The sequence below is a fragment of the Cyanistes caeruleus genome, chromosome 23 (assembly GCF_971803275.1).
Source record: "Cyanistes caeruleus chromosome 23, bCyaCae1.hap1.1, whole genome shotgun sequence".
In the NCBI taxonomy this organism is placed as follows: domain Eukaryota; kingdom Metazoa; phylum Chordata; class Aves; order Passeriformes; family Paridae; genus Cyanistes; species Cyanistes caeruleus.
In genome coordinates this window covers 2,954,029-2,973,499 of record NC_141723.1, presented here as the reverse complement: position 1 = coordinate 2,973,499, position 19,471 = coordinate 2,954,029, and the positions used below count along the sequence as shown (strand labels likewise).

Genomic DNA, 19,471 nt, shown 5'->3' with positions numbered 1-19,471 from the left:
TTCCTTTGTCTTTTCCTACTTTGCCATTCTCTCTGCAAAACGGGATAGTGGCTTTGCAGCTTGCAGGTTGTTTCCTTCCTGCGGTATGGGGGATTGTCGGCTTGTCAGCAGCCTGGAGATAGCAGGGATTGCTGACAGCAAGCAGAACTCAGTCAGAGCTGTGCACAGAAACCTTGTTCAGCCTTTGAAACCGCAGTCAAACCCTCCCCCAAGGTTACTCTTCCTCATAAAACACTCTCAGTTTTGTTTGTTGCAAACCTAGATTTTAATCCCAGCATCCAGGCAGAGCCGGGCTTTGAAGAGAATTGGGTTGGAGTCAGAAGTGAATGGCTGAGGCCAGGCTGACTGAAACAGATGAATTAGAGCTGACCTAGGAAGATGGAGATGTTCCCATCCACACCCCAGCTTTGCCACTTGCATATTTATCTCATTGTGCCTGATACCACTGGGAATAAATCAGCAGTGAGACATGCAGGGAGCAGCTCTGCTGCCTCTGAGAGCACAGACCTGCACCAGAATTTACCCACAGCTCCCACCAAACTCTCAGGGAAGTTTTCCAAAGCCTGCAGGAACCGAGAGCCTTCCCTCACCTAATGGTTTTCTCCCCCTCACTTCAGCCCTTAGAAGAAGGAATTTCAAAGGTGAAAAAACATCATCTGCACTGGCCACAGAGGGGAAGACTGAAAATACTGAGAATTTTTATTTCTCCTGGGACCTGCAGCATGAGCAGCCCGGGTAGTTCAGACAGGTTGAGAACAAGTGTTCAGACCTTTTCCTGCATACCACAGCTGCCAAAGCAGCCCAGCAGTGCCTGGAGACAAGGGGAGTGGGGAGGGGTGAGGAGTGGGGAACAGGGCAATTTCCTCCCCAGTTCTGCAGCGATCTCACCCAGCTCCCTTCTGCTCCCAGCCCTCCTGCCTCTTCCTACTGCTTCCAGAAGCAGCACAGGCAGGATCTGGGAGCTCCCAGGAGCTGCCCCAGCAGGATCCATCAGTAGAGGAGGGAGATGTCCTTTGGAGGAAGCACCCAGCCAAGGTCCAGCCTGGTTTGGGTGTGAGGAACTGTGTGTGAGGAACACTGGCAGCACAGGGTTAGTTTTCTTCTGAAAAAGATTTGTCTGGATGGTCACCAAGGTCTTGGTGGCCTCAGCTGCTCTTTGAGGAGATAAATGGTGGTCTGTGGGTGGAAATTTGGAGGAGGAAATTTGTTGAAATTTACTGTTTTGAGTGGTGGGGTGGAAAGGCCTTGGGCTTCCTAATTCGAGGATCTGAGTGTCAGTGAGCAGGGACAGGAGAGGCAGAAGCTTTGGAGCTGTCTTACACCATCCCATGGGGCAAGGATGTGGGGACAGGACCCTGTTTCTCACAGGGAGAGAAAAGAGATGTTCTGGAGGCTGGTTTGTGTTGGTTGGTTTGGGAGAGTGGGTGTGTGTGCAGGTGTGAAAATCCCAGGATGGGTTGGGTTGGAAGAGACTCTCCAGATAATCCAGTCCCACCCTCTGCCATGGGCAGGGACATCTTCCACTCTCCCAGGTTGCTCCAGGCTCCGTCCAGCCTGGCCTGGAGCATTTCCTGGGCAGCATTAAAAACGAGTGGCAGGGCAGGGCTGCCCTGGGTGGTGGTGGGAGCCATTTGGGATTCTCTTGCCCAAGCTGAGAGGACCATGTTGGAGGGGATGGGGGTACACAAGTGCTGCAGGGCACAAGCCATTCCTTCAGAGGAATACAAGTTTTCAAGGCACCCTTTATCTCTATGGAATCAGTCAGGCATGTTTTTCCCTTCCCTCCCTCTTTATCTTGAAATTTTGCTGGTTTGGCTGCTCTGCTGATATAAAAGGTTTGGTTTGGGAAGGCAATCCCTGCTGCCCTGAGTGTGAGCAGGCTCCAGGGTGTGCAGTCCCTCACGTGTGCATCACACAGGGATGGATTTGCTGGTCCTGCTGCCCCTGACCACAGGAGCTGGTGGTGCTAACCCAGCCAGCTCCATGAACAGAGAGGCTCTGGTACCATCCAGGTGTGGAAAAGAGCAGCACACACGGAGGAGGATGGGAAGACAGGATTTTCCTTTCTCTCACCTGTGCTGGGGATGCAGTTTGGAGCCTCCCAGGACAGCCCAGAGCGTGGTGTTTCCCTTTTCCAGCATGGAGTGTAGGTGGCACAGCTGCTCTCTGATCATTCCTGCATCTCTGTATTTTGTAAATAAGCCCTGAGGCTACACCATGGCTTCGTGTTTAGAAACAGGATAAACGGGGAGATGTGATATCTATTTATTTGTTCTTTTATTAGTTCAGCGCAGAGCTCACAAAACACTTTGTGAGCATCTATGAAATGAGCCTTGTAATGTTCCCAGGAGAGGGGAGAGGCATTCCTGCTCCACTTGGCAGGTGGGGGAAGCTGAGTGTTCCAACACCTTCCCTGTGCATCCATGGCCAGGGTGAGACCGTGGTAGATGCAAGGGTGGATCCCAGATCCTGCTTTCCATTTCCAGTCTGTAATGGCTGGTAGGGTTCAAATGCATATTTCATGTCCAGGCTCAGCATCTGTGGTCCAGATCCCCTTTTCTGGTGTTTCTCCTACTCCTGGACTAATTTGGGAACGTGTTTGTGCCTCCACACCTTGTCCCATGGAGAGTTCATTTGGTGCTAATGATGGAAAATGCTGTTAAACACACGCTGCCCAAGAAGCTGTGGCTGCCCCTGGATGTTGGGAGGTGTCCAAGGCCAGGCTGGGAAGTGTCCCCTGTCCCCTGGGATAGGGGAAGGTGTCCCTGCCCATGGCAGGGGTGGCACTGGAAGTCCTTTCAAGTCCCTTATGGAGATGGGGCACCCACATCTTGAAAAAGGCCAGTTCCTATCACCCTCACAGGGAGGAATTTCTTCCTAATATCCAATTTAAACCTGCCCAAGGTCAAACCTTGTCCTGTCACTGCTTCCCAGGGATGTGGGAAATTTAGGACAGGGCTCCTGGAAGCATCTCTTTGACAGAGACTGCACTGTGATGGGGTTTTTGTTGTGCTGCTTGGTTTGGTTTGGTTTTTTTCCAAGACAGCATCCTTGGTGAAGCAGCCTGAACTTTGGCTGTTTTGATATGGAAATGTTTTGGCAATGAAGCAAAATGTCACATGTCTGTAATGCCCCCCCATCCCTTCCCTCTAGAGTTGGGTATTCAGGGAAAAGGACTGCACAGGAGCTGAAAATTTGCCCAAATGCACTAAATACCATCAGAAATGGCAACAACAACAAAAAAAAAATCTTGGCATCGTGAAGAAAATCTTAACATTTTGCTTTCCTTAGAAAAAAAAAAATTGAAAAACCCTAAACCATTCTGGATGGTTGTCAGAAATGCTACAGAAGAATTAAATCTGTGTTTTTTGAGCTTTTAGGGTGTTGTTGTGATGGTTCTGCTGCCCCTGGGTGTCCCAGCCCCTCAGAGCATTGCTTGAGCAGCGCTGGGTGTTTTCAGAGCTGGTGTTTTTTATTCCTTTAATATTTGGTGTAAGGAGGAGGCTGCTCAAACTGCTCCAGGTGGGTGTCTGCAGAGCTGCCTCCGTTTTGGATTTCACTTGTCAGGTTTACACACGCTTTAAAGGTGCCATATGCTGGGGTTCAGCTGGGGATTGTGGCTGAGCATTAAGTGTAGAGTAATCCCATTAAAATCCCCAGGGATGCCTGGGCTGTGGGTCCTGCTCAACCACGACCTGCCTTCCCACGCTCTAATCCTGACTCCAGGCTGCGTTTGTGTGGCCTTGGGGGGATTTTATGGAAGAGGGAAGGATTTGTGTGTGCATTTTGGGCATGTGTTGGAGGGGCTGCCTGGGCACTGACTGCTAAACCAGCCCTGAGCCAGGTGTCAGTGAGGAGCTTGAGCCTCCAGTCTGGATTTTCTGCCCTTGGAGCTCAAGCACCACGATCAATGTGAAGAACAAGTCACATTTTTTTCCCACAATTACCTCAGTAGGTTGTTTTTTGGGGTTTTTTTTTTGTCTTTTGCTAAATTCATGCAATAAAAAGCATTAAATGTAACAGCACGGAAAATAAAAGTTCCGTTTGCAGAGAGAGCCTGATTTAGTGTGAAGATAAAACAAGATAAAACAACTGGAAAAATTAAGTGGGATAAATAAATTCTGCTGAGAAGAGGCTGAGGTGAGAGAGGGGGAGGTGTGTGTGTGGCAGTGGTCAGTGGTCAGTGCAGAATCCCATTCCTAAGGCTTTCCACCTGGGAAAGAGATGATGCTTTGCCTTGTACCCCCTCCCACAAACTGATAGGCGCTCAGTTTTATCCCAGGACAGCGAGATGTGATTCTCCCTGCATGGGGAGGGTGTATATTCCTCCTGCCTGTGCTCATGCCGTCTCTTTTGGGTGAAGAAATGACAATATTGGGCAGCAAACGGGAAGAGCATGAAGCAGGGGCGGCGGGGTGTGGGGGAAGAGGTGTCGGGATGGATTGCCAAATATGCCAGGGAAAAATTAGCAGCTGCAAGTGTGCAAGAGAAAGGTGGAGAAGAAAGGGGTAGGGACAGATGGAGAGAAGGAGGGAGAGAAAGAGGGGGTGGGAGGAAAGGGAGGAGGGGATAATAGTGTGGAAAGAAATTAGTTAAAAATCTTATAGCCCTGAGCCCAGACACCATCTGGATGGTGCAGGGTACTGAGACACAGCTCCACATTCACCATGGAGGTGTCACACATGCCTTGGCCAGGTCAGGTGGCCAAGATGCTCAGGATTTGAAATTCCCCGTGCCCCAGGAGAGAGATGCCTTTAAAGAGCCCAGTTTGGGGAAAAAAGGGCCAGAGGCTGTCTGCCAGCTGGGACCAGAGAGGAGCTGTTGTCATCGAAAAATCTTGTCTGGGGTTTCCAGAGGGAGATCTGGAGAACTTCCACTTCCACTGGTGCTGGAGGGCGAATCCCTGGGAGCAAAGATTACTCTTTGATTAAACAAGCACAAAGCCTCCAAGGACTGCTCTTCCCTACAGCTCTGCTGGGTTTTTGCTTTCCTGGGTGCAGCATTAACCCCTTCTGTTTTGAACAAAGCTGAACGGGTGAAAGACAGTGAAGTTCGCCTCAGAGAAAGGGAAAAAATAGAAAAAAAAAAGATCTTTCCTCTTATCTTTGCCTTAAGATTTAGTTTTCTTTGGCTGCTGAGGACTGTGACAAGCACATGGTTTGTTGTGCCCACTGAGGGAAAAGCTGCTGTCCTAGGGTGAAACAAGCACATCTCAGTGGTGCAGCCGTGTCCATGTTTCCTTGCATTTCCCTACCCAGGGAGGTTTAAAACGACTGAGAAATGGTCCTTGGATCTCTTTTGGAAGAGGCAATGTCCCAGAGGAGGAGGTGGCACTTGCTGGCCAAGTGTGCAGTGTCCCAGTGGCACTGCAGTCACTCCATCCCTCACTGCACTGATCCCAAGGGAGCTGGACTCGCTCCCTGCTGCACAGTGAGCATTTCACTGTGCCCTGAGCTGTGTGGAGAAAGGGGAAATAACCTGGGAGCAGGAATGAGGCTGGGGAGTGAAACCCAGGGTGGCCATCCGTAGGTCCCAGTGGCTGCAGGCTGCTTCCCAGTAGGATGCTGGAGCAGCGCTGTGGCTGAGCTGCCTCACGGCCCCCAGGCTCTGGTCCCTCACTAATTACTTCCAGGCCTGTACTCCTGACATTTGCAAGCTCCTGATTAGAGCAACGAGGGAGAAATCTCGGAGGGAGAGGGAGGCCAAACTGCACCACTAATAAAAGCTGAGATTGACAATCGGCTGGGAGGTGCAGGGACTCGTCCTTGCCGGCTCAGTTTCTTTCTGAGCCTCTGGGATGATGAGAGAAGGTCAGGGCTTGTTAACGTCACCGTGAGGAGCAGGATCCGCCACTGCCATATGCCTGGTGCCCCCAGGGCCTGTGCCAGCCTTGAGTCCCTCTCAGCAAGGCGATATTTTTAGCCATGGACCTGAACTGAAGCCACCCTGTGCAACCTCAGGTCTGCAACTGTGTCGGTGCAAAAGTGCCTCTGCCTCTCTGTCTGCTGAGTTTGTGCTTCACACAAATTTTGCAGCCTCTTGGATTTCAGGTTCTTTTCCCTTGCCCTTTTCTCTCCCACATCCCATCTTGCTCCCTTCATTTGATGGCAGTGCAGTCACTGGGGAGGTCCCGTTAACCCCAGCAGTGGGACTGGGACATGTCTGTGATGGGGTGGCCCAGAACACCAAGCCAGGAGAGGCTGACCTGGCTGCCTGCAGCGCTGAGGGGTGCCCAAAGTGGCCTCTGGGATGAGTGTGGTTGAGCCAGGTCTCCTGCACAGCCACTCCAGGCTGTTGGGTCCCTACCCAGTTACAAAAATATGGATCACATTATTTTTCCAGCCCTCTCTCTCTGCCCTCCCTGATGCCCCATATCCTCTTACCTGTCTGTAGCAGCTCTGTCTGTCCATTTATTCCCTGCCTTTGCATCTGTTCGTGGATCCATGGCTCTCTCAGAATCTCAGTCTCTTTGTGAGGCAGACAGGCTTTTTTCCCCTATAAATCTTCCCTCTCCTGGATTGCTCTGGCTCTGGCAGGCTTTGTGCTACACGCACTCTACGTCTACAGCTTCTATCCCAAGGGGTAAACACCATTTTACCCAGCAGAGCTTGTGGTCCCTGCAGCATCCTTGTCCCCTGGAGCTAATCCTGCTGCTGGGTGAGGCTCAGCAGCGCCTGTGGTCTCACTGCTGGGGGCTGCCATGGGTTTGTGCTGGCTCCTGCTGCTCCCTCTCTTCCAGCAGACACAGCTCCTCCGTGCCAGAGTGGAGCAGCTCAGGAAGGAGACAGAGTGTCCTTCCTCTCCCATTCTCCCCCTCTCAAAGAATCCCTGGCATGGAAGCAGCCAACCTGCACGTTCAGGGTTAAACCAACTTTCCAGCAGCTGAAGAGCTTTCTCATGGAAAACTCAGCCCTGCCTTTCTCTGTGCTTCCCTGGGCTCCCAGGCTGTCCTGGTTATCCAAGCTGCAGTGAGCATCCCTCTGGTGCTGGGCTCCAACACCCTTCTCTGCAGTGCCAGCCCATGGCTAGTGGGATTTAAGGTCACTGAGTCCCACTGCCACATACAAGGGACCCGCTCTGCTGAAAATTGCACTTGGCATCACTGAAAACACCTTGTAAAACCCTTTTATCTGTTCTAACAGCTGTGTTTGGATCTCTGGATGAGGACAGGGTCCTGAATTAGCTGAAACTCCTTTGTTGGTGGCTGTTTCCTTTCCCCAGCCCCTGGAAGGGACAGACTCCCTGGGATCCATCAGTAGAGGAGGGAGATGTCCTTTGGAGGAAGCACCCAGCCAAGGTCCAGCCTGGTTTGGGTGTGAGGAACTGTGTGTGAGGAACACTGGCAGCACAGGGTTAGTTTTCTTCTGAAAAAGATTTGTCTGGATGGTCACCAAGGTCTTGGTGGCCTCAGCTGCTCTTTGAGGAGATAAATGGTGGTCTGTGGGTGGAAATTTGGAGGAGGAAATTTGTTGAAATTTACTGTTTTGAGTGGTGGGGTGGAAAGGCCTTGGGCTTCCTAATTCGAGGGTCTGAGTGTCAGTGAGCAGGGACAGGAGAGGCAGAAGCTTTGGAGCTGTCTTACACCGTCCCATGGGGCAAGGATGTGGGGACAGGACCCTGTTTCTCACAGGGAGAGAAAAGCAGAGCCAGTCCCCCCCAGGGATATGCATCAACAAGTGGATGTGGGGAAAGATGCCGGTGTGGGTGAGGGTATGGGCAGCCTGCTGCTCTTGAGGGGCCGTGGGGAAGGCTCGGGGGTGCGTGGTGCGAGAACAGCCCCCTCTGCAGCGGGGCTGAAGCGGGTGAAGGGTTGGGGGGGGGTCCCTCGTGGCAGCGCGGCGCGGCAGGGGTTAATGTGCGTGTCCTCCTGCGCATCCCGCCCCGCTGCCGCCCGCCCGCCCGCCCGTGTGCGGGGCTCGGGCCGTGCGGGAGCCGAGGCGCCGGGCAGCGCTGGAGCCGCTGCCATGACAACCCCGGGGATGCTGCCGGCCGGGGCCGGGGTGCTGCCGCCGCCGCCCCCCCGCGCCCCCCCCGCCCCGCTGCGAGCCTGAGCAGCCACCGGGACCCTCTGGGCAGAGCCGAGGAGCATCGGGGACGTCGCCTGCAGCTCCGCGGGGAAGTTTCGATCTTGCGACAGAACCGGGATTTTGGGAGCTTTATATATATATATTTTTTTTTAATTTTTTTTTTTTTTGTATTTTTTTTTTTTTTTAATTCTCCTTTCCCTCTGTGATTTAAACAAAAGCACAAGAGCCGGAGAACAGCCCAGCCCCGGCCCGCTGTGTTCCCCCCTCCGGTGCCGATGCCGCCCTCCCCTTCCTTTCACAGACACTCACGTTTCCTCCGTGGGTTATAAACTTTTGATGCCAGATCTCCGCAGCGCCTGCCCAGCTGCAGCTGAAAGTAGCGTCTCCAGCAGCCACACATCTGTGACCTTCATCTCGTGCTCCGCACCTTCTCCTCCTCCTCTTCCTCCTCCTCCCCCCGGCCCTCCCGTCCTCCTCCCTCGCCCGAGGACAGCGGGACTCCCTCCGATGCCGCTCGGCAGGCTCAGCGCTCGCAGCCAGCCTTGCCGGGGGCTCTCCTGATCTCCGTGGAGCTCCGCAGCGCTCGCCCCGGTGGTTTTGCTCCCCCCCATCCCTCCTCTCCACCCACCCCTTCCCCCTTTTCGCCTTGTCGGGTGTGTTTTTTGCCTGTTGGAAAAGTCCCCGCTGCCCAGGATGGGGGTCGGTGGGTGCTTGGCCCTGCCCTGGAGGTGCCTGGTCGTCCTCTGTCTCAGGCTGCTCTTCCTTGTGCCCGCAGGAGTGCCCGTGCGCAGCGGAGATGCCACCTTCCCCAAAGCCATGGACAACGTGACAGTGCGGCAAGGGGAGAGCGCCACGCTCAGGTAGGAGCAGCTGGACGGGGGCTTTGGGGGGACGGGGGGGTCCTGCTTGCGGCTTCTGGGGATGCTCTGTGCCCGGCGGGGCTGCCGGAGGGTCCTGGGACCAGCTGGAGACTTTGCACGCGTCCCAGGGGCTTGTCCCCGTGGTGGCAGGGGACACTGTGGGTGGCAGCTTGTCGCCGTCGTGGTGGGGTGACCCGGTTGGAGCTGTTTTGGAGGGACGGATGCGCCGGTGCTTTTCGGGCTGCAGCGCGGGGCTGGCAACCTCCTGGGGGGGCTGCGGGTGCCAGACGAGGAGACGACACAGGGGTTTAGGTGGCAGACAGTGAGTTAGTGCTGCCTGACACTCCCGAAGTTGTCCCTGCGTGGGAGGGGAGAGGGGTCCGTGCTCCTGGCAGCGGTGCCAGCCTGCGCTGCCAGCGGCTTTCCAGGGCTGCGATGCCTCCGAGGTGTCAGCGTTTGCCTCAATCACTTTATAGTCTCCGCACGAATCCGTTAATATCAAATCAATCTTTTACTCCAGGGGTGCATCTTATGAATTCTGATGGATGCTTTCCCGTACGTTGTTTGCTGTAGGAGAAACACAGGCGGCTGATATGCAGATGGGTCACTCCCGTGCCGCACAGCACAGCCGAGCATCCCTTTCATTCCCTGGATGAGTTACAGGTGTACGCGGTGCATTGCCCAGGTAGCACAGCAGCTCTCCCCAGGCATTGCAGCAGCCGGGCCAGACGAGCAGGGAGCAGCCCAGGATTATTTTTGGAGGGCAGTGGGGAGGCAGCGCGTGGCTGGGGTTTTGGGCTGTGCTGTGCGTGCTCCAGGCAGCCCCGGGAGGACCTGGGCCGGTTAATCCGGGAGCTGTGGGACTTGGGGAGGGAGCTCGGGGATGGTGGGACGTGAGCGTGGAGCAAGAGAGCCCGGAGGAGTTTGTCTGCTCTCCCTGCACCAGCGAGCGGCGTGTGCCCCTCACCCGAGGCTGGCTGCTCCCTCGCTCAGAGCCCGAGGAGCAGGGCTGCAGCAGAGAGCAGCTGCTCTTCCCAAAGCCAGGTGTGGGGATGGCACAAGCAGAGCCTGTCACGCTCTCCGTGAGCAGCCGAGCCTGCACTGGGCTGAGGAGCTGCTGCTGCTGCTTTGAGCAGAGGGTGCTGTGCTCACCTGGGCAGCTTTCCGTGGCTGAGGTGGGATTTGTAGGGGGAAGAGTTTGGTGGTTATGGGAATCGGGCTCTGGCTGGAGGCTCTGTGGGTTCCGTGCTGTGGAGGGAGGTGTTGGTTGCCTGTCTGCCCTCCTCCCACCGTGGCCACTGCCAGACTTTGCTGTCCCTTTTCCTTGGTCCCTGCCAGGGACCCGCTGGGACACGCTTGTCATCACCCCGTGCGCCTGGGACTGTGGCACAGCTGGAGAGCGGAGGGCTCTGTCTTCTTGTGCTCTCCCTAATTGAACTGCAATGATGATTAACCTGAGCTGTGTGAGCAAGGCAGTTAAAAGAAGGACAATCCCCCAGGGAGGTGCCTTTGGCCCTGGCACTCTTTCCCTGGCTGTTGGAATTTGTCTCCATAGTGAAGTGTGGCCTTTGGGGCTCTCAGAGGTGATGCTGGTGGTGGTCAGAGCAGGATGGGTGCCTGTGCCTGCTCCCTGGGGAGCCCCTGCAAGTCCAGCTGAGCCTGCTGCCAGCAGAGGGCTGACTTGGATCTCCTCTTTTTTTTATTTAATTTATTATTATTTATTACTTTATTATTATTTATTAATTTATTATTTTTATTTCTAAGCTTCTCTCCCCTTTTCAGTGCTGTTTGCAGGAGGGGATGTTTGTGAAGCAGCCCAGGAGTGGTGGGAGATTTTAGCATTTCCATAAGAAACTCTGCTTTCCCCAAATATTGACACACAGGGGAAGCTCCTACACCAAAAGCACCTGGTTCTATCCATTTCCCCCCTTGGCATCTGCTCCTACCCAGGCTCTCCAGAGCATCTTTTCCTCTCTTCTCCTCAAGTCCAGTTTTCCCCTGCTGCAGGCAGGTTTCTGCCTCCAGCTCCCATTTGCTCCATCTTTTCTTGCACTGATGTTCCCCAGTGGTTCTTCTCTTCACTCCTCTCCCTGTTTCCCTGCTGCTGCCCCTCTGCAGCCCCTGGGTGGCAAGCAGTTTTCCATCTTTCCATGGGATCTGGAGATGGGCAGGGAATTGCACACAGCAAGCCAAAGAGGTGGCATCAGTGGGGGGTTGAAAGCAGGAGGACAAAGGTGGAGCATCTTGAGGATATGGCTGATGTTTATTTGCAGGTTGTGCTTTCCTGTAAAGAGCCAGGCAGGGAGAAGTGCCCTGGGAAGTCTTTCCCAGTGAGTGGTGCTATTGCTAAGTGGTGTTTTCTCCTGTGCACCTGTAGGAAGAGGTGGTGGTGTCCTCTTCTGTCCTCCCCACAGATAGCACTTGGGGCTCAAACCCAGGTTTGCCCAAGGAGCTGGGCTTGGGAAAACCGAGAGCTTTAACTCCAGTGTGTAGATCTTGCAGAATCAGCCCCAGTCCTGCTAGGTCTGGATGTCCAGGTCCTCTCCCTCCTCCTGGTTGTGAGATGGGCTGAGCCTGCACATCTCCCTTACATCTGAAGGGTTGGTGGAAGCTCTTTGCTTTCCAAGATAAGTCCTTTAACCACCCCTTGAATTGCAGAAAGGAGCTGGGAGAGTGAGCAGACCTGCATGAAAGTGGTGGAGGAAACCTGGAGGCTTTTCTTAAAAGTCTTAAGTCTGTGCCAGGGGAAATATAGGTTGGATATCAGGAAAATTTTTTTTACAGAAAGGGTGATAAAGTATTGGACTGTTCTGTCTGGGGAGGCAGTGGAGTCACCATCCCTGGATGTGTTTAAAAAAGACTGGATATGGCACTCGGTGCCATGGTTTAGTTGAGGTGTTAGGGCTGGGTTGGACTTGATGATCTTGGAGGTCTCTTCCAACCTGGCTATTCTCTGATTTTCAGACTGCTTGTGAGTTTTCTGTATTGGATTTTGGGCGCTTCCATTTCCAGCTCTCCACCCTTTTTTCGAGGGAGGCTCAGCATAATCCTTGCAGAAACTCAGGCTCCATCTACAGGCAACTTGCAGGTCATCTTAGATCAGCAACAAATAATTTCCGTTTAAAGCAGAGATTGTTGGTAATTCATTCCTTTTTATTGTAAGAGCAAACAATTCCCATAATACTCAGGCACCTTTCCTCTCCCGGGAACTAAAGGCAGTATGGAAATTCTCTGTGTACTGTTAAAAATAAAACCAAACCGCCTCTTCCCTGACTCAGGAACACAAAACTCAGGTGTTGAGATGGCAGGAGTAACTCATGTTACTCACCAGATTGGAACAAGGAGCACACTGGAAACCACCAGGGATGTTGGAGATGGTCACTTTTTAATCTCCCAGCTGGGATTTGATGTTGAAACAAGGATTAAGTTCCTGTTTTTGGGAAGAATGCCATTGAGTCTTGGCTTTCTCCACATGCTGCTCGTTGGATACTCATCCTAGGGTTGCTGTGGGGGCATCACTGACATGGTTGGCCAATCCCAATGGGTTGATCCTGCCTGGAAACTTTGGTTGGGTTTTATCTCAGCTGCACCACAGTGGTGGAAGCATCTCCATGAGCCGAAGGGGAAACTGTGGCAAATATTCCCACGGTGTTAAAATGGGGATGGAAACAGGATCATCCCGCTGTGCCGGCGGCAAACCGACCTTTACAGCAGCCATCAGTACAGTTCATAAAGACATAAACCACCAGCTGCTCAAAATTTCAAGGCTTTATAGTTTAATCTGTATTTAAGAAATATTGTTGGGGTTTTTTTTAAGGGAGAGAGTGTGTTTTAGAGGTTGAAGGGATTTGCTGGGAGATGGGGTGTGCTGACTTTTCTCTGCAGGGACACCAGGACTTAAGGAGCCCCCTCTGTTGCTCTCATCCTCAGTTTCCCCATCTATAAAATGACCCAAAAACAGTGGTTTATCAGTGATGATTACAGGAATGGGTACTCATAGGCAATGCTAAGGCAGGTATAACTAGGCTTTTTTCCAAACTAAATAATACAGAGCTGCTTCATCTCTGTATATAAGGGCAGAGTTTCAAGTCAAATCCCCTGGGCTTGTCTGCTTCTGGTGAACCCATGGCCTCTCCCACTGTCTGTCCATGAAGGAGACCAAGAAGTCAGGATAGCTTTGCTCATTCGCATCCAAGACTCCGTGCCTGGTTGTATTCTGTCAATTAGCGAGTGTGAGAACAATTCCAATTAAAAATAAAAAGCCCGAATAAAGCATCATGAGATGCTGTTCTTCCATTTATTTTTGCAATTATAGTTTTAATTATTTCTGACAATGCTGCTTTGATTCTTCTTTTTTTCTTTTGGTGTAATAACCTACCGCAGTCTATTTTCCAGCACACGACGAGACCTCAGTAAAACACAACCAGCAGGAGCAGGCGGCAGGACCACAGTCTCCAGGCATAGGTCTGGGAAGTCAGGAAATCAAATTTTTTTTGCCTCTTTTTTAGTCAAACCGCTGATATTCCATGTACCTACCTGTTAATGGGGGTTGTGACACTCACCTGCCGCCCTGCAACAGCAGCCATGGACCTGGCAGAGAAAAGAAGTGTTAATGCAGCCACGTCTCTGCTGTTAAATCCTTGCTGGGGAGCGGGAAGAGAGTCACCACTCTTTGTGTGAAAATGCTAAAAGCGTGGGGATTAGCACAGAGCAGATTAGTGAGGACTTGCTCCATTGCTGCCCCTTCCTTCCCCCCCTCTCCTACCCAAAAAGTTTTCTGGAGCAGCTAAATATATACCTGCCGTTTCCAAGGTAGAGCTCGCTGCGTGGCAGAGCTGTAATTGGCGACTCAGGGAAATTACAGCCACGGATTCTGGCATTTGGATCCTCCTGGCTGGCATAATAATTTCTCCCTAGGTAGCTGGTATTTAACTTGTCTTATCTGCTCCTGATAGTTGTAATTACAGTGCCCGCTAATTTCACTGTAATATTGCAGCCGCTGGAAGGGTGGTTGGAGAAAGGTCAGGGGGTTGCAGGAGGGATCCTTTCTCCCCAGCCCTCTGCACCAGTGATGCTGCCAAAATGCAGGTGCTGAGCCCATGGAGCTGGTACCCAATGTCCCTCGCTGTGCCCCTTCCCACCTTGGTGGGGCTGGAGCAGCCTCACAGCCCTGGCAATGCTGTTGTCCTTGCTGGCATCAGGGAGGGATGTGCTGAAGGGAGGTTTAAGTCCTTATGTCCTTCTCTTGGGATGAATCTTGGTCTCCAGCTCCTGTCAGGGCTGGCTGGTTTGTGTGAGGTCACTTCCCAGGTTGTGCAGTGAGAGGCTGGTTGTCACTGTTGTTGGTTGGTCCTGGGCTGGTTTTCCCTGGGGCTGATTGTCCCTGAGGCTGGTGCTCTTTGTGGTTCATTGTCCCTAAGGTTGGTTGTTCCTGTGTTGGTTGACCCTGAGACTGGTGTTTCCTGCAGTTTGTTGTCCCTGTAGCTGATTGTCCCTGAGATTGGTTGTTCTGGGGTAATTGTCCTTGGGGCTGGTGTTCCCTGGGGCTGGTTGTCCCTGATGTTGGTGTTCCCTGTGGTTCATTTTCCCTGGGGATGGTTGTCCCTGATGTTGGTGTTCCCTGTGGTTCATTGTCCCTGATGTTGGTGTTCCCTGTGGTTCATTGTCCTTGGTGTTGGTGTTCTCTGTGGTTCATTGTCCCTGATGTTGGTGTTCCCTGTGGTTACTGTCCCCAGCACTGGTTGTCTCCTCCAAGAGCACAGTCCTGCTGTGCAAGGGGAAGATTCATGTCTGGCTTTGAGGAGATTCAGGGCTATCTTTGAGGAATTCACCTTCAGCCAGCAAGGCTTGGGTTGCTGCCTGTGCCAGCCCTTCTGCTGAGGCAGCACCAGGCAGGTTTTATGCGGGTGTAGGGCTGGACTCTGAGAGCTGGGGAGTCCTGCAGCCACAGGCTGGAGCCACAACACTGGGGCTTTGCTGCACAAAACTGGTTTCACACAGAGAGCTGGTGGGGCTCTGCAGAGGGAGGAGGGGACCCTCACTGTCACATCTCCCAGGGCCAGAATTCAAGCCCTGGGAAGGTCCTCTTGTCTAGCAAAAAATAAAACTCCACCCCCACTCTAAGTTTTTAAGCTCCACTAGGCAGAAATAGTTCCAAGTGGTGATATTTACCTCCTGGGGATGAGACTGAACTGTTGGTAATCCTTGCGCTATAAGGAACAGAGATCTTTTTGCAAGGATAATAAACTCCCTGGTAATAGCTGTCCTTCCCCTGGATCACGCACACTCCTCCAGGAGCTCAGGGCTTTGTTTCTGGAACAGGATTAGGTGTTAACACTGCAGAACCAAACGGGGGCACAGTGGCTGTCTTTCACATTCCTGCTTTCCAAAGAGTTTCTCTGTTCCCCTGACTGTTCTCACAGTTTGCCTCCTCCTCGCATTCCTCAGCCCTAAACCACGGATGCTTTTTACAACAGCTGGACATATTGTTTTAAGTGATAATCTTTAGATACTGCAGCCTAGCAGACAGTTCATAAGAAATATCTGATTCGGTGACTATCACTTCTTCCTCTGTCCTTGTGAGCAGCCTTTGAGGGTTAGGATGTGCTGTTTTTCCTTCTTCTTCTTTTTTTTTTTCTTTTAATGAGAAAAATAATTTCCCCAAAGCCCCTGTCAACAATTTTTAGCCTGTAATGGGTTGTTTACTGTAGGTTGGATTTGATATGTAGGTCTTGTCTTCCCTGACAGAGCCCTTCAAGGTCGGCTCATCAGTGCAAAACACTCACATTTTATATTTCTGTTTTCCTAGGAATATGTCCCAAGATTTGCTTAAAATGAGTTGTTTCCATGACTATGCTCACTTGACGGACTTGTTCCTTGGGATACAAACGGGTCTCCAAGTCTGTTTCTCTGTGGAGGGGGAAGATAATGAGAACAACATCTGTTGTGGTGTAAGCTGTAAATATAAGATATTTTTTCTCATCCTGTAAAAGATCAGCAAATTGTGCTGATGCTGATGAGGTGCTTTGTGCCATACTCAGTGCTGGTGGGTTCAGAGTGGGGGCACTTGAGGACAAGTCACACATCTTGCTTTTTCTTCTCTTGGTGTGCCAAGGCTTGTGTGTGATGTCGCCTCCAGGCTGGAGCTGGAGAGAAGAGGAAGGGGAGTCCAGAAGGGAGAAAGTGGAAGACAAGAAAGAAAAGTTGGGAAGGGGGAAAGAAAAATGTCAGGTGGAAGAAGGGATTGGTTAAAGGTAAAACCAGGGCATTGCAAAGGGTGGACCAAAGAAAAATCCACTCTCAGTGTGTGAAGTTCAGCATTGAGGGATGAGCTCCCGAATTAAAAGCCAGCAGCCAGCACAGAAATGCAGGGGGTTTGGCTTCAGCTTGTAGGTACCTGAGTTCCAATGGGATGGTGCATCCCCTCACTGTGTCTTTTCTATTTTCCCCATGTGTGTGCATGCGTGCATGTGTGTATATATAATATATATATATAAAAATCTAACAAATTTCGAACCCATATAAATCCAATTACCCATGTTTTGCCTGAAGGGAGTGAGGGAGATTAATGTTTGGTATTTTGGCAGGAATGTAAAAAGAAATAGGTGGTAATAACAATGAAGACTCATAAAAAGGAGCCGATAGTCGTGTCTGCGCCTGGAACCCAGCCGTAATTCTCCCGGGGATTTGTCGGCACAGTGCCCTGCTCCCGTGGAGGGGCAGGAAAGAGCCACGAGTGCTTCCTGGGCACTTGAGCATCCATCCTGCCAGTGAAGGTTCCATTAATGTGATAATAATAGAGGCTGATAAAAAGAAATGGTTTATGCTCCCAGGGCACCTTCTTGTGACTGATCCTGCTCTGTGTCGGGGCTCATAGGAGCCATAGGAGCGTGCTCCTCTTTATTCCAGTTTCACTGAGAGGCGAGTCCCAGGAAAGGAGGATGAACATGGAAGGAGAGGAGGGAGCTGAGCTCTTCTCCACCCTCTGTGATAAGTCTGTGGCAGTGCTGGTCCCTGCAGGTCTGGCTTGGAGTGACATGGCCTGCAGAGTTTCAGACAGGAGCTGGGAGTGCTAGAGCTGTGCTCTCATCAGATTTTTTCCATTCAGAGTCCTTTCCTGCAGTCTCTTTTCCCTTCCCTCCCATAAACCCAGGCACCTGAGATGCCTTTTCCCGCAGCTCTCACTCGTGGGACAGCAGCTTCATTGGAGGATCAGGACCAAGGCTGTTCCCATCTCATCGCGTCATTCCTTTGCCTTGTCCCCTGGTGCCTGTGGCCTGTCCCGTGTGGTGCCAGCAGTCAAAGCAGCTGTTGTGGCAGAATGCTACAGAGTCACGGCTTTCTCTGCATGCTGCTCGTTGGGGTTGCTGTGGGGGCATCACTGGCAGGCCATGGTTGGCCACCCTGATGGATTGATCCTGCCTGGAAGCCTTGGTTGGGTTTTATCCCAGCTGCTCTGCAGCGGTGGAAGCATCTCCACTGATGGGCTGCAGGTGCTTGAGCCAAAGGTGCCTACCAGGCACCTCCACACCCTCAGCTTCAACACTTGGGAGCCAGTCACTCATCATCCTCCCCTGACACCCTCCCTCTGCTGTCTGGGTGACTTCCCTCTGCTGTTGTTGTCTCCTGTGTAGCAGGTGGCACCTGTGCTGCTCCTGAGCTGTCACCCATGATCAGGTATTAATCATGGTTCAGATATTGTGTCCCTACAGCAGGTTCTGCCTTCTCTGCAGGCTTTGCATCAGGCTCCTTGCTCTCCATTTATTACCACCACCGGTTTTATAACCCACTTTATCAGATGACTTTTTTTTTCCTTTCTTAAAGAGCATAACCCATGAGCAACTCATCATTTCCGAGAGAGGGAGAGTGCCGTTAGCGGGAGAGCAAGGGCTCCATGCTTGTACCTGAAATGAAGAGCCTGCTTTACTGTGGTGTTGCATTTAATTCAATCAAGGCAGTTAAAGACGAGATTTAAAGTCCTTTCTGTGATCACAGGAGCTGCTCTGATGCGGCAGCAGGTAAAGATTGAGCCCATTTCTGAGGAGACTCGGAGTAACTGTTGGAAGCAGCCAGGCCTGGGGCTGACTGCGGCAGCGGCCACGGAGGGAAGCTCTTAGCATTCACAGCGCGTCCCATCTCTGTCTCCGTCACCCTGCCTGCTCCTTCTCCTCATCCCCATATATTCCTTTAAGTAGAATTGATTAGTTTGCCTTTTTTTTTTTAACTGGGGGGAGGGCTGTTTTTAATTAATATTCTTAACTGTATGATAATTGCACTGACTGGTCCCATCGCTGTCTGAGTCACCCTCTCCTCCCTTGTTCTTGCAGGAAGGCTCTTTGGACTTAATTAAAGTTAGGGATCCAGGGCTAGTGGGAACAGCAGGAGTCTTGCAGGGTTTTTGATGAAATGATTGCTGTGGGGGAAGCGGCTATTTCCTACCCAGAGCCATAGATTGTGATGCTGAGACAGTGTTACGACCGTCTGGTTTGGCCACCTGCTTTACATGGGCTGCTGCATCTCATCCTGCATTTCCCACCCTGTGCCCACAGATCCCTCCTGGACACCCCAGCCCTTGTTTTGGGGTGAGAGGAGCCAAATTTCATAGTGTTGCTCCTGCTTAGGGATATCCCCTCCTTGAGGGAGCGTGTCTTGGAGCAACACTGTCTGAGCTCCCTGTGCCTGACACCAGTGGGCTGTTGCAGGTCATGGTGGGGAATTTTGCAGGGATAATGGAAAAGCTGCATGGACTCAGCAGATCTTTTTCATCTCTGGTTTCAGCGCTGGTGCTCGTAGACAGCGCTGCCACCAGAGCTCAAATGCAGCCCAAGCGAGAGCTTAACAAGCTCCGAGAGCTGTCCAGAAAGTTATCCTGACACCAAGTGACAGACTCTCAATTGATATCCTCTGGAGACTTTAAACTCACTTCTGCGAGGTTTCCAAAGCTGGTTTTGTCTCATACCTGAAGAATCCTTTATCTTTTACGACGCCTCCCCTGCCTCATCTCATTGCTCTTGACGTTTCTTTGTTGCCTGCTGCAGCTCGGGTAAACTCCACCGCAAAACTGTTTAAGAGGGGTTTCTGCCAGCCTTTGCTCGGCTCTCTTGCTGGAGTTCTGGTATAAATTGCCTGGGCTGATGCTGTTCCTGCTTGGCTTTGCAGGGAAGTGGCTGGAGTGATGTCAGGACTGCTGCTGCTCATCCCAGAGTGTGGGGAATGCTCCAGACCCCTGGGGGAGGGCAAATAAAGTGGTTGGTGGGGAAAAGAGAGAGAAACTATTGTAGGAGATCGCTCACCTTCCATCCTAGCAAAGCTCTGGAGCAAACATGCAAAATTATTTGTGATCAGCTAGAATGGACAAGAAGCTGTGCCACAGCCAGCAGAGGTTTGTCAAGGAGAAATTGTGTCAGTCAAATCGAATCTTGTCTGTACCATGGAGTGAGGAGCCTGGTGGGCAGGGGGAAGCAGGAGGTGACCCAGGCAAGGCTGGAGCTGCTGCCCTGGGAGCAAGTGGGAAGCCTGAGGTGGGAATTGCTGTCTGGGATGGCTGTAATGAAGGAGGCTGGGAGTTCTAAGGTGTTTCCCTGC

General features: G+C 52.0%; 1 protein-coding gene across 6 annotated transcripts in view; it reads left to right on the top strand.

Moving 5' to 3' along the window:
- Nucleotides 1-19,471, top strand: part of LOC111939343 (opioid-binding protein/cell adhesion molecule homolog) — a 337,984-nt gene that overhangs the window by 222,563 nt on the left and 95,950 nt on the right. For 3 of the 6 annotated variants that reach the window (XM_086860992.1, XM_023941499.2, XM_023941498.2), the window contains one exon: nt 8,803-8,887. In XM_086860992.1, the coding sequence (XP_086717118.1) occupies nt 8,803-8,887 (85 nt within the window). Of the gene's footprint in view, nt 1-8,536; nt 8,888-19,471 lie in introns of those variants that run through there. The other 3 variants (XM_086860993.1, XM_086860994.1, XM_086860990.1) reach the window with 3 other exon arrangements.